A 14,681-nucleotide genomic window follows, 5' to 3' on the forward strand; every position below is an offset into this window, starting at 1 on the left:
GAGCCCCACATTGGGTATAGAGATTACTTAAAAAGTGTAAAATATTTTTAAAATATACAGACATTTTAAGTATTTGTATTTAAAACATGCACCATGGAATGAGATAAATCCCTCCCCTGCCCACCCTCAAAAACACTTTGGAAGTTGATTGATTTATTTTTTGTTAAGATTTATTTATTTTTGAGAGAGAGCCCAAGCAGTGTAAGGGTAGAGAGAGAGGGTGGGGGGACAGAAGATCTGAAGCAGCCTCTGTGCTTACAGCAGTGAGCTCAACATGGGGCTCGAACTCACAAGCCTTGAGATCATGACCTGAGCCAAAGTCAGACGCTCAACCGGCTGAGCCATCCAGGTGCCCCTGGAGGTTGATTTTTAAGTATGTTATTCTGTTCTCCTCACTGTGAGCCTTCTCATGTTCCTCACACCCGTGGGTCATGTGACCTTAACTTCATATCTGACACAGGACCTTCCTTTTCTCCCTTTGCCCTCTCCTTTCTAGGAGCCCCTGATTCTGTTACCCTGAGCCACAAAAACCTACATGTTTCTAGTGTTGGTTCTAATATCGTTGATTTTATTTTCATAACTTCCTGGATGGAACACATGCTAAGGGTTAAGAAATAGAAACTCTTTCCCTGGTATATGGGAATTTCTGTGCTTGGGATTTAACACACTTAAATATAGTGTTATTTCATTGATTTAGCCCCACAGTTGTCCTACTTAACTAATTCGAGTACATAGTACTCAAAGAAGGAGGTTTTGAGACCGATGTCAGCATCAGGTGCAGTCTCCAAGGCTTACTCGAGTGTGATCATGTTTGAGCTGCAGCTGCGTCATCCATCAAATGGGAATAATTAATAAAAATAATAATAAATACCTAATTCTAAAATTTTTTTTTTCCAACGTTTATTTATTTTTGGGACAGAGAGAGACAGAGCATGAGCGGGGGAGGGGCAGAGAGAGAGGGAGACACAGAATCGGAAACAGGCTCCAGGCTCCGAGCCATCAGCCCAGAGCCTGACGCGGGGCTCGAACCCACCGACCGCGAGATCGTGACCTGGCTGAAGTCGGACGCTTAACCGACTGCGCCACCCAGGCGCCCCAATAAATACCTAATTCTAAAAGGTGGTTGTTGGGATAAGGGGAGAGTATTACGCAAAAGTTGGTTAGTTGTTAATTATCTGGTTATAAGGTGCTGTGCCTTTCCATTTGATATATCTTTGATACGCAGTTGTCATTACTTGGACATTAATTTTACTTTTAGGATTGTATAAGCATGCAGTCCATTTTGAAGCAATAATTAATTTTTTTAGATTATCCTATTTCTGCCATGTCAGAAAAAATGACTGAATTGACTTATGACATTTCCAGAAAGCTTAAGGTCTGATGATTTCAAGGGAGATGCTAAAAACACATTTTGTTACTTCTTTTAAAACTCATCCTCTCTCTAGGCATGCCTGGGTGGCTCAGTTGGTTGAGTGTCCAGCTCTTGATTTCAGCTCAGGTCATGATCTCACGGTTCGTGAGTTTGAACCCCGCGTCGGGCTCCACGCTAGGCATGGAGGCTGCTTGGGATTCTCTCTCTCCCTTTTCCTTTCCCCCTCCTCACTATGTAAAGTAAAAAATTGTTTAAAAAGTCATCTTCCAGCTTCACTCAATTTGTGATTGATCTCTTGGTGTCATATAATAGCTGTTTATGGATGGCTCAACCCAAATCTCTGTTTCCATCTTGAATCCATTTTCTTCTCTGAGGCCCCCACCCCATCCTGGCTGGCTTGGATCACCATAATGACCTTTGATGGGTCTATTCCAATCTCTGTGTTACAGCTAAAACACCTTTTCTTGACACACATAATACTTTATCCCTTTACAAGAAGTGACATCTTCTAAGCCTCTAAGCAATAAGAATCCAGATATTAAAAATCTTCCTGGATCCTTCCCTGCTACCCAGTCAATAGTCAACACTCTTCACTTCTATTTGCTTGCCTTTTTTTTCATCCTTAAGAGCTGGATGGCTCTGCATGGCACCTGGCTCTGTACCACGCCAGTATTCACCATATTTATGTTCCTTTCACCTTTTATGTCTGAGGCACCTGCTGCTGGTGTCTGATATTCCCTCCGGGCTACTTTCTTTAGATGGGTGAATGATTTTGCCCACATTTTTAGTGCTAGCCCCCTCAAATCCTTTTTGAAAATACAGTATAATAAATGCCCAGCTGATGAACTCAATGATTTTGGTAAGCATATGAACAAAAATACAGATGTTGTTTATAAGACGGAAATGGATTTATCCAGGTCATCCTGAAAGACTGAAAATATTTTGTCTTTCTCTTCTTTCTTGTCTGTTAATGTATGGGAAAAGAAGATTTCCAAGGTTTTCAACTTGTGAGTGGTTTTTCAGTTTGAAATGAATCGTACAAAAAAGAACATTCTAGCTTTGGAATTTGACTTGTCACTTAAAATAATAAGAGAGTCATCCCTTCAGTACTCTCTAGCCAGTTAAGGATTTGAGTGACTTATACATTTATAAATGTATGCCTCATAAAAAACACACTCTTTGAGAATATAATGGTTGCCATATTTAGGTTTATTATAGTTTAGTTTGCAATGACCTGGTGCTATCCTGGTTTGGATTTTACCTTGGTTTAAGTATTGGCCAAAGGGATAAGAAAACATGCTAGCAATTGAGTCGAGTCTGGTGAGTGACCTCTTTCCAAAACCTTACACCAGTACAATCTTCTTGAATACTATAGGGATCACGGTCCTAGTGTGTCTTGTCTGAGCTTTGACAAAACAGAACTCTTTAGATAACTCTTTATTTATGTGATAAATAAAGTATATTTGAAAAGTTTTAAAAGTTGGAAACAAAACAAACCAAAATCTCATGTGTTAGGGAGTGGTGCATATGGAAAGCTGGTTGTAAACACATTGTCCTAAGTCCCTGAATTGACATTTCTAAATCAACCATGCCCAGTTTACCTAGATCTGTCAAGGAGTTTTCCTGGGTTTCAGTTTTGTATGCTTTAATTTGCTTTTTTTTTTTTTAATTTTTGAAGTTTTTTTTTTGTTTTTTTTGTTTTTTTTTTTTTACATTGGTTTATTTTGAGAGAGAGACAGAGCACAAGCAGGGGAGGGGCAGAAAAAGAAACAGAGAGAGACACAGAAAAAAAACCCAAGCAGGCTCCATGGTGTCGGCACAGAGCCCAATGTGGGGCTTGATCCCACAAACCATGAGATCATGACCTGAGCTGAAACCAACAGCTGGATGCTCAACCGACTAGGCCACCCAGGCACCCATAATTTGCTTTTTTTTTTTTTTTTTTATAATTTGACAATGCCTTTAGGTTTTTTTTTTTTTATCCATTCCTGAACGTATTACAGGAGAACTAAGGAAGTGCATTACCCCAACCAGCATTGACATGAAGAAGAATTACTGGAAATTACTTTCACACATGAAACTGAGAATCAGAATTTGGAATTTGCTGGTCACGCATCTTGTGGGCCACTTCATCCTAAAACTGAAATCCAAGCTGACAGCTTTCCAGTTGTTGGAAGAATGGTTATTATGGCCTTCATGGTGGATTTGAGTTCTACAAATGTGATCAACAGAACAGTTGATTATCGAGAAGGCAGATTAGCCACTTCTTAATTAAGCACAAAACAGATCAGTATGAGCTTGAACATCTTGGCCAAAGAAACAGACTAGTAAAAATCGAAGTATGGGATAATCAGGACCAAAGGTGAAGACCACATTTTAAAGGCATAAAAACACCAAAGCAAATACCAACAACTTAAAAAATATAAAAAGAAGTTGTTTAAACTTCAGGATATTAAAAATCAATACAATGAGGTCTTGTTTATTGGCCATTGTAGAAGGGATATCCCTGTGACAAATATGGTCCTTTCTTTTCTAGGCCAACAGGATATGTAATATTGGATTTCTTTTTCAACCTAGAAAAATGTCACCATAGACATTCCTCATGAATTGAAAATTCTACAGTAGAACTATCTGTAATCCAAAATAACTAATTTGTTTTACAAAATAGAGCTTATCCTTCAGCTTCCAGAACTCTTTCATGTGAACTTTACAATATATTTTACCCTTTACAGATCCTTAAATCAGAGCTTCTTACTATGATTGAATCTCTTTTGCTGACTCAGGACATACTGAGTCACTCTACAGTTACTGTAGAATGTGGTGACTGGGGTCTTGAAGAACTTCAAGAATGTTTGGAGCAGGGTACTGGGGGAAGTGAGTTGGAAGAGAAGGGGGTAGAAGGAGAGTGAGTAACATGTTCTCGGTCAAGGTTTTAGAGGTGATACAGCTATTAAAGATGACTAGGTCTAGGATGGGGGTTCTTAACCTGATTGCCTAGGAGAATCATCTGGAGAACTTAAAAAATATGCCAATGCCTGGGCCCTACCCCAGTGTTCTCAGGGACCTAGGCTCCTTCAGCTTTTGACTTCACCATCCTTAATTTGTGGCCCTCTTCATCATGGCCTCAGATAGAGCCCCAGCTTCCCTGTGGACATTCTGAGTAGTGGGATAGAAAGGAAGAAGGGGCGAAGGGTAAATCACCCGTCTCCTAAGACAAAGTCCTGGAAGTTGCCACATGGTGCTTCTGTTTGCATTCATTGTGCAGAACTTGATAGCGTGTCATACCTAATTGTGAGAGAGGTTGGGACATTAGTCTTCAATCTGGGTAGCCATATGCCCAGTAAACATGCTATTACTATGGAACAGAGGGAAAGTGGCTACTGTTCAAAACAAGCTAGCATCTCTGTCAGCTCTAGAAGGGTAGTGGATTACGCCGTCTGGTAATGTGACCTTCAGGTGAGTTGATGATTTTGAAGTTTGGTCATCTTCTCCCATCCCAGGCTCTCAGGTCCATGGGTGGAAAAGGAAAAGCAGGCTCCAGTTGAGAGGGATCCGGTTCACTGAGTGATTTCTGCAGGGGACCACCAAGCTTCAGTCAGGGCAAGAATGGGAAGTACAGGGAGGTTAATGATGTAGGGGATTTTTCTGGTCAGGACATTTATTTCTCTACCCACAATCCCCTATGCCTGCTTTTCTCCTTAAACAGCATATATTCCAGTATTATACTAATCACTCTTTTGTGAATCCCCACAGCGCCCTGGTGCCTCTGTCTCTTTGTAATTCTCCTGAGAAGTCCCCGACTCTGTGTAAGCTTAACTCCCAACATCCTCCTCACAAAATTGGTAACTACACAGCTCAAGTGTATATTCACCATGGCGTGGCAGTCTCCTGCAACATTTCCCTTGAAAGGGTCACGTCCCTTTCCTCAGAGGAGTCCATCATAGTCCTCCTGAAACTTGAAACGCCCCCTTCCCCCACTTCTACTGTCCTTCGGCTAGTGGCCTCACTTGATATTTCACTGAAAAAGAAATGAAGCAATCAGGCAGGGGTTTCCTCACTGCCTGCTTCTGAGTCCACATTCTGCCTTTCCTCTCTGGCTCCCTTTACCGCGACATCTCCCGGCTTCTGTGAACGGTTAACCTCTCCGCTCTGTACCCTCAAGCCCATCCCTTCCTGCTTTTCCAGATATTTTTCTTCTGCAGGGATATCTTCTCTGCTGACTCACTCTCATCAGGATGCACCCATGTTAAAAGAAAACAAGCCAATAATCTGTCCCACATACCTGTCCGCACACTGTCCCATTTCTTGCTTCCTCTTCACAGCCAAAACTTCTGGAAGCCATTCTGTACAGAACTGGTGCCAGCAATTCCCCGTCCTCCTCCAGTCTGGCTTCCATTCACTCTTCACCGCAATTGCTATTTTGAAGTGTCCATTTGTTTCTAAATATAACCGCATGTCCCTGTGCATATCTCACCTGACCTCTAAAGCAGCATTCCACGCGCTTGACCACCCCTTCCTCCCCACATCCAATTTCTTCTTGTAGCGTTTCCGACACCACATTCCGCCCTGTTTTCTTGCTACGTCTCTGAGTCCTACTTGTGAGTTTGCTATAATGGGCATTCTTCTCCTCGGCCTCTGAACATGGGGGTGTCCTGGGCCCCAGTCCTGAGCCTCTTCCCTCTCTGTAGGTTCTTAAACCCTCATAACCTCTCCCTGGAGCTCCAGACTCGTGTCCAGATTTCTGCTCGGCATCGCCACTTGGATGTTTTATAGGCATCTCAACCTCAGCAAGTCCAAACAGAGCTCTTTCTTTCCCGCCACATACCTGGTCCCCGCTTGCCACCTTCTCCACCTCCATAAAGATCATCCACAGAGTGGCCAAAGGTAACGACTTAGGTGAAGCCCTTGATTCTCCGTCCCCCACCCTGTGTCATCCATCAGGAAGGCCTGCCACTTCTGCCTTCGGAATCCGTCACAAGTCCTTGTAATTCTCCATCCCCATCGCTTCTGCCCTCATCCAGACCACCATGGTCTCCTGAGCTAATGCACTAGCCTCCCCACTCCCACTTTTCTCTGTTGTAATGCATTCTCTAAGAGTGATCCTTGGAAACAGAATTCCAGTAATCCAACATCTTCCCTTTGCACTAGAGTAATCCGGCTCCTTCCGTGGCCCAGGGCTCTGTGTGGTCTGACACCCATGCACCTGTCTGGCCTCATCATAGCACTTGCTGGAGGCGCACTGCTGGACCTTCACCTTAGGGTAGGGGCACTTCTCATGTTCCCTGAACAGCTTTCCAGAGTGGTCACTTCTCATCATTCAGGTCCAAACATCACCTCCCTAGAGAAGCCTTCCCTGATTACCTGATTTGAAGAGCTGCCCTCCTAGTCTGTCCCTGTGTGTTTATTCCACTGGCACTGACCGTCCATTTGGGAAGGGACCATGTCCAACGTACTCATATCTGTGTTCCCAGTGTTTAGTGTAGTTGTCAACCTTCAGTAGAAACTAATCAAATATTTGTTGAATACCCGAGTGGAAACCTGTCTAGAACATATCGCAGATATTTGTCACACCGCTTCCTTCCCTCTTATTTGAATCATGACTGCCACCAGGAGCAGTAATTCCTGATTGCTTTTTCTTTTTTTACTTCTTTTTTTTTTTTTTTTTTTTTTCAATTTTTTTTCCAACGTTTATTTATTTTTGGGACACAGAGAGACAGAGCATGAACGGGGGAGGGGCAGAGAGAGAGGGAGACACAGAATCGGAAACAGGCTCCAGGCTCTGAGCCATCAGCCCAGAGCCCGACGCGGGGCTCGAACTCACAGACCGCAAGATCGTGACCTGGCTGAAGTCGGACGCTTAACCGACTGCGCCACCCAGGCGCCCCTCCTGATTGCTTTTTCTAAAAACAGTGACGCCCTAGTCTGCGATTTCTCATCCACAAGGGCCTGGGAAAACCAGTTCACTAACCTCGTTAAGAACTGCATCTGAAGACCCGGGGAATTCAGAAGTCGAGTCCAGCATTAGTGAGGAGGCGTTACCCTTGTTTATTTACCAGGGAATATTATTGTCATCACTGCTATGAATTTTGTTATTGTTGCTGCACAGAGATGTCCAGAAGCTGTGTGGTCAAGAACTTCACCATCGCCATACAAGAAGAGAGAAGTCAGATGTGCTCTGAGCCTTGAGGACTGCTTGTCAGAGCATGGGAAGGGAGGTCCAAGAGGCAAAGGGACAGCCGAGAGGGGGCTCCTCCTTGCGTGTTGGGGCTCTTCCTAAGCCTGTCTTCGGGGACTCCAGGAGAGGGGGCGGCAAAGGGGAGAGAGAAGCATTTCCTGCTTCTCTGTCTCTGTGATGCAGGTTCACTTTTACCTCTATAACCAAACATCACCTTACACAGCAGCCGACAGGGTTTCATATAATAGCATTTTAAGCAGGGGTGATTGCCTTCTCTTTAAGTTCATAAGTTTCCCTAGACCACAAGATAATAGTACTCAAGGTTTTTTTTTTTTTTTGTGCTAAAATAACATAAAATGTTAACACTTCAGCCGTTTTGAGGGTGCAGTGGTGTTAAGTATACACATGTCATGCAACCATCACCACCGTCCATCTCGAGAACTTTTCTATCATCCCAAACTGAAAACCTGTTCCCATTAAACAGTAACTCCCCATTCGCCCGGCCCCTGGCAACCCTTATGTGACTTTCCGTCTCTGGCTTTGACTACTCCAGGTGAAGGAAAAACCTTCCCCCTGTGCCTCCTTTACTGTCAACTACTTCACCATGGACCCTTCTGGCCGCCAGATGCGTGAGGTAGGGTTTGTGGGGGCAGGTGAGGCAGGTTCCCACGTCACACAGCTCCGCCTCACCGGCTGGATGTCCTACAACGACTCAGTTCTGACACCATCCACCTGGAGGTAGCATCAGATTCCACTGATTCCCACTGATTCCCACTGATTCCACAAGGCTCACCCTGCCGCCACCTTCAGACGCCAGATGCGAGTCTGCTTCGTTTCCTGGGCTTCTGGTCCACCGGAAATCAGAGGTCCCTGCAATGTCCTCCTCGGGAGAGATTAATTGGCCAGAGCGGCTCATGGAACTCAGGAAGACATCTTACCAGATCACTGGTTTATTCCAAGGGATATAACTTGGGAACAGCCTGATGGAAGAGATGCCCGGGACAAGGTGGTGGGAAGGGGCGCAGGCTCCCGCGCCCTCCCAGGGCACCACTCTCCCAGCTCCTCCACGTGTTCACCAGCTGAGAAGCTTTTCGAACCCCTGTCCCTTTGGGTTTTTGGGGAGGTGAACTGATTATGTTATGTAGGCGTAACTGATTAAATTATTGGCCATCGGCAATTCCAGTCCCTCACCCCCTCCCGGAGGCGGGGGTGGGAGATAGGGGAGGGTTCCCCTGGCTACGAGCCCCCAACCAGGAGCTTTCCAAAAGTGATCTTATTAAACTCAGGTGTGGTTGAAAGAGGCTGTTAAAACAACAAAGGACACCCATTTCTCCTTGATTGCTCTGAAATTATTTCAGGAACTGGGAACAAAACTAAATACTAAATATTTCTGTAGGAAATTAAAAGGGTTTTTAGGAACTGTGTGCTAGGAATAGGGGACGAAGACCAAATATATGTTTCTTACTATAAATCACAATATTACAGGCATAAATAAGTTCTTACAATATTTGTCTTTTTTTTTTTTTTTTTTTTTTTTTTGGTCTGCTTATTTCACTTAGCATAAGGTTAAGGTTCATCTCTGTCGTAGCTTGTCAAAATCTCCTTCCCTTTTAAGGTTGCATAATGTTCTATTGTACGGGGGCACCTGGGTGGCTCAGTAGGTTAAGCATCCAACTCTGATTTCAGCTCAGGTCAAGATCTCTCAGTTCTTGAGTTTGAGCCCCGCGTTGGGCTCCATGCTGACAGTGTGGAACCTGCTTAAGATTCTCTCTTCCTCTCTCGCTGCCCCTCCCACATGCACATGCTCTGTCTCTCAAAATAAACAAATAAACTTAAAAAAAAAAAAAGGGCTTAAGAAGAGGGACGTAGCCACCAAATGCATATATAAAAGTAGCCCTCATACCGTATTCAGTGTTGTGATAAGATGTGTATACAGTATTGTGGCAACACATTATAATAATGAATTCTAGCGTTTCTGATGACAAAATCTCCTTGGATATTATCCAAGGTAGATGACCTACCAGATCCTGGTTAGTAATGAGTCATGCAGTAGACAATTTCCAGTGTTCAAGTTTTGGTTGTACATCTGTTGTGGTTTTTTTTCTTTTTTTTTTTTTTAATAGCTAACTCCGTCCATCCGTCTTTTCTGTGATCTCAGTGTCCCTTTTGTTTTTTCTTCCCCTAGTGGTTTTTAATTGCCAACAGATCCTACAAAGTCAGCGCAGCAAGCTCTTTCTTCTTCAGTGGTGTGTTCGTGGGAGTTATCTCTTTTGGTCAGCTTTCAGATCGCTTCGGGAGGAAAAAAGTCTATCTCACAGGTAATGTGTTAGACTGTTCATGAACTGACTAGGAGGACTTATTTCCTGAAGGTTCTCAGGGAAATAACAAGGGGACTCTTTCCTTAAGGTTCTCAGGAAATTGCCATGCGGATACAGAACTGATTTTTATTACACTGGCAGGGGGCCACACCGCAGCCAGAGTTGCTTCTGGCAAAGCATGTTAAAAGGACCAGCAACATACCTGAGGAAGGCCATGTATTTGCAGTTAAGCTTTTCAGAGATGATGGTGCTTTCGGCACCTCCTGAATTCTAATTTATACCATGGTTCTAAGGAGAACAGAGATGGAACCAGAGTACTGGATCCATTTCCTTATATCTTGTGTGTCGGTTCAGTTCAACTGTGTTGTGTAAGACTCGGTGGAGTTCTCTTGACAAGCTGAGTCTGAGCTGGGATTTTTCCATTTCCAACGTTATTGTGAATAACAACGGTGCATGATGGACAGATATCCACTTGTAACGAAGAAAGAAAAACTTCGGTTTTTCTTTACAGTTTCCTTTTACAGTTTTAAAAGAGCACGGCTCAGAAAATTTAAGCTTACAAAGATTTATCTTTCCAAACGTAACGAGTATAATTTGTTACTTTGCTCAAATGCTGTCTTGTGTCTGGATTGTTGACCGCTGTTCCTCTTATTCTAGGTTTTGCTCTTGACATCTTATTTGCCATTGCAAATGGGTTTTCCCCCTCCTATGAGTTCTTTGCAATAACTCGCTTCCTGGTGGGTGTGATGAACGGAGGAATGTCGCTGGTGGCCTTTGTCTTGCTGAACGAATGTGTGGGCACCGCCTACTGGGCGCTCGCAGGTACTGCTTCACTCCGTGTACATAACGCAGATAGTGAGCTGCCCCAGAAAACCCTGTTGGGCACCAGTTTAACCCCAGAGTCCAAAAATGCACTTGGACTTGGGACTATCTAACCATTAGATTTGTGTTCCAGAGTTTGTTCTGTATGACCTTGAATGAGTCATTGTATTCATATTGCTCTGTAGAAAGTCTCCCCTGGGGCCGGAGCTTGCCTCCCATCCTCACAGATTGTCTCCAGATTGTTCTGAGAGGGTCTGTTTCCTGAGAAGGGCGTTAACTGTTTTCACCTTAAACTGAAAAATGGCGCAGACATAGATCTTAGACACGCCTCTCCCGGCACCTTCTTACTGTATTTTATTAAATACTTATTCCGTGGGCTGGGGAGAGACGCGCTGGAGGGACCAGATGACATAGGCCCCGCGCTAGGCCAAATGAGGAATTTGTTTGTATTCAAAGTGCAGTGAGAAGTCAGCGGGCTAATGAAATAGTGGAGCGGTAGGATCACATAGGATACAGGAAGACGCCTCTGGCAGAAGTGTGGAGAATGGACTGTTGAGGGACAAGAGGAGGAATTGAGGGGTCATTCGGGAGGTGGTTGTGGTTGGCCCACGAAACGTGATGCAGGCATAGACAGGTGTGGGGAGAGGAGCAGCGAGGAGGTCCATTTGAGCTGGATTTTGGTGGGACAATGACTTGCTGAAGGATCGGAGTGGGGAGAGAAAGGAATCGGGGGGACCTCGAGGCTTTGCTTGAAAACTGGGTGGTTCGCTGGCACCCTTTACAAAAAACTGAAGTCTCACCTGCCACAATTTGGCTTTTACTAGTTCAAACGGAGCAAAAATAGCAGGCTTGAAAATTACTTAAACAGAAAAGACATCTGAAAACTGGGATAAATATTTAACGGCCCACAAACAGTTATAAAACCACCAGTATGGTACTCCAGAATTGCAAGATGCAAAAATGGTGATTGGAAGTGTTCATTTTTTTTCATTAATTTTTTTTACCAAATACCTAGAGCCTTACCACACCTACATCTCCACACCTTACCTCCATTGTCATTTCCAGGCATACACGTGCAGCTTCTTGCTGGACATTAGATATGAATGTCAGTTGGACCCTCAAATAAAAATACTGCTTTCTTTCACCTGCATTTTCCATCTTCCAGCACCTCTGTGCATGGTCATCACAGTCTTTAAGGCCATTAAACTAGACCCCTTGGAATCATTTCCTCTTGTCCATCATACCCAATTGATACCAACTCTTACCGATCGTAAGTAATGGAGACTCAACTCTGCTGAACATCTGCATATAAAGGGAAATTATTTGGATAATATACCCAAGCCAGGCCTCAGAGATGCCCGGAACCAGGAAGTCAGATGCTCCTCGTCTCTGCCCCCCATCCTCCCTGAGAAGCTTCTGCTGCACAGTCACGGATGGGACCCTATAGCTCTCAGGTTTCACCACCAAGTACAGTATTTAAAATCCTGGGTAAGGGGTGCCTGGCTGGTTCAGTCAGTGAAGCATGCGACTCCAGGTCTTGAGGTTGTGAGTTCAAGCCCCACGTCGGGTGTAGAGCCTACTTAAAAAATAATCCTGGGTAAGAGCTCGACTGGCCCAGCAGGGGTCACTGCAGTGAGGGGGACCAGGATGGTCAGCCCCCACTTGAACCACGGGGATGAAGTAAAGAGAGGTCTGCTCTCCAGAAGAGGGAAGGAATATTCTTGGAATTAGACATAGTGCTAGGTAGACAATATTTGGTAGCAGATACTCACCACAGGAGGCTTCCAGATGGCTTTGTTTGGGGGGCGGGGGTTAATAGATGTCAAGGGCTATACCTGTGTCACAGCAGGATAGTATAGCTAACATTTGCATAGCATGCATTATTCCATCTGAAGCTAACAACTACTCTTTGAGGTAGGTAGTATTATTTCTGTTTTACCGATGAGGAAAGTGAGGCTCAGAGACGTTTAGTGATTTGCCCAAGGTCGCACAACAGCAAGTGGCAGAACTGGGGTCTGAACTCAGCCCCTCTAAAACAGTCCCATTTTGTGGGCTGTCTTCCTTTCACCTACCTTGTTGTCCGTGGATACCAAGTGCTCGGAGCTGTTCTGAGCAAGGACAGAAAGTCTTACTCTTGCAAGCCAGGTGCTGTCTGATACACTGTAATGAACCTGTAATAGCTATTGATTATCTTAAGTTTCCAGGGAAATCATGGCGTCCCCACTCCCTTACTTATCTGACCACATGCTCAGAACACGCTGAAGGTGCTGTCTCGGCTCTCCCTTCTTCCCCCCTTTCCTCACCAGGGCACAGAGCCTACAAGTCGTCATTGCTAGAAAATGAAAGCCTGTGGGCAAGAATCCAAGTAAACATTTCTTTTATGGGATCGTCGTAGAGAAGTCTTGTAACAAGATCGTCCCATTGCTGTGGGTTGCCCCCAGAAGCCTGCTTCTCCCCAGAAGGGCGGAGAGAGAGGATTGGTATAGCATCACAGGCTCTGTAGTCAGGCAGATCGGGGTATGGTCTCAGGCATGCTGTGCACAGCTCCGTGCCCTAACAGTGGCATCCAACCTCTCTGTGCTGCTTCCTCCTTGTGCGTGGTCCACAATGGCACCTGCTTTGTAGAACAATGTATGTAATACATTTATTAATACACGATAAATAGTAGCTATTACCACTACCGATGGTGATGGTAGTAATTATAAAAAGTGTGTCCGAGGTATAAATTCACAAGTATATTGAGCAAAGCTAGTGGGCCTACTTCCCGTCTCAGCATTTATTTCAAAAAACATAGGATTTTTTTTTTTTTTTTTAACCCATGGTTGATTTTTTTCCATCAGGGTGCTGGCGAAAATCCATGTGTCATGGAGACAGACAAGAAACAAATAGAAAATGTCATATATCTGGTGATAATAAATGAAGTAGGGAAGGGCAGTTGGGAGAGCTGAGGAGTAGCCTGTGATTTAAAATAAGGATTTGAGGCACAGCCCTGTGATAAGATGAAGTCCCACTGCTGCAATCATCTCATGACCTAAAAACCTTACCACCATCCAGGAAAACATCGTCCAGACTTCAGCACATGCTCAGGCAGATGTCAACACAGCCTTCGATGCAGAAAGCATTTGGACAAACCCTTACAAGTCATCTTGACCACATGTCATTCATATTTTTCACCTGTCCTTCCTCCTTTCCCACTAACTTGCTGGCCTCTCTTCTACTTTTATCATCTGATGCTCAATATTTGGGTAGGATTTTCTTTCCTGTTGATGTCTCCCAAGGAAGGCATTGGCTTGTGACTTGGGTTGGAGAGGGTGACGGGGAGGGTGCCGTCTCCAGCAACAGGCGTCTCTTCTTAATTAGGATCCATCGGTGGCCTCTTCTTCGCGGTTGGCATCGCCCAGTATGCCCTGTTGGGATACTTCATCCGCTCCTGGAGGACCCTCGCCGTTCTGGTTAACCTGCAGGGAACAGTGGTCTTCCTCCTATCTTTGTAAGTAGTTTTTCTTCTAAGAGGTTTAATACACAGAAGGAATGTCTTAAGAGGATGCGGGTCAATGAGTGGCGTTATTCCCTTTCAGGAGTTTACCTGAACTGACTTTGGTGAAGAGCTAAATTCCACAAGTGCTCCAAAGCTTGGCAGATGCTGGGAGGAGAGATGCTTAATTAATTCAGAATGCAGGTATCCCTTATTTGAAGTAACCTCTCCGTAGACCATATTTGAACCTTCGAGTTGTTGACCCAGGGTACCCATTTCTTTTTTAACCTAATGCCTCAAGTGTAAAGATCTTCAGGCTGGATCAGATCACGTGCTAGGTGTATGGCCCAGGTACGATACCACAGGACACTCCATCCGTATCCAATGCGTAGTGGCACCTCTTTATCCTGCGCGTAACTATTATCTCAGGGCCTCTAAATGTGGGCGTGGGAAGATTCTCACATATGGCAGAAACCCGTAGGGTGGATGGGCTCAATGCCTGGTCAGGGCAGGGCGCTC

The 14,681-nt window shown here is 44.6% G+C and overlaps 1 protein-coding gene across 3 annotated transcripts in view; it reads left to right on the forward strand.

Moving 5' to 3' along the window:
* Positions 1-14,681, forward strand: part of SLC22A15 (solute carrier family 22 member 15) — an 82,477-nt gene that overhangs the window by 32,114 nt on the left and 35,682 nt on the right. For all 3 annotated transcript variants that reach the window (XR_006296722.1, XM_043575933.1, XM_043575934.1), the window contains exons 3-5: positions 9,733-9,865; positions 10,523-10,687; positions 14,048-14,177. Coding sequence is in view for 2 of the 3 variants with exons in the window: in XM_043575933.1 (XP_043431868.1) it covers positions 9,733-9,865; positions 10,523-10,687; positions 14,048-14,177 (428 nt within the window). In the remaining variant the exon portion in view is untranslated. The remainder of the gene's footprint in view (positions 1-9,732; positions 9,866-10,522; positions 10,688-14,047; positions 14,178-14,681) is intronic.

This window comes from Prionailurus bengalensis, chromosome C1, assembly GCF_016509475.1.
Source record: "Prionailurus bengalensis isolate Pbe53 chromosome C1, Fcat_Pben_1.1_paternal_pri, whole genome shotgun sequence".
Lineage (NCBI taxonomy): Eukaryota > Metazoa > Chordata > Mammalia > Carnivora > Felidae > Prionailurus > Prionailurus bengalensis.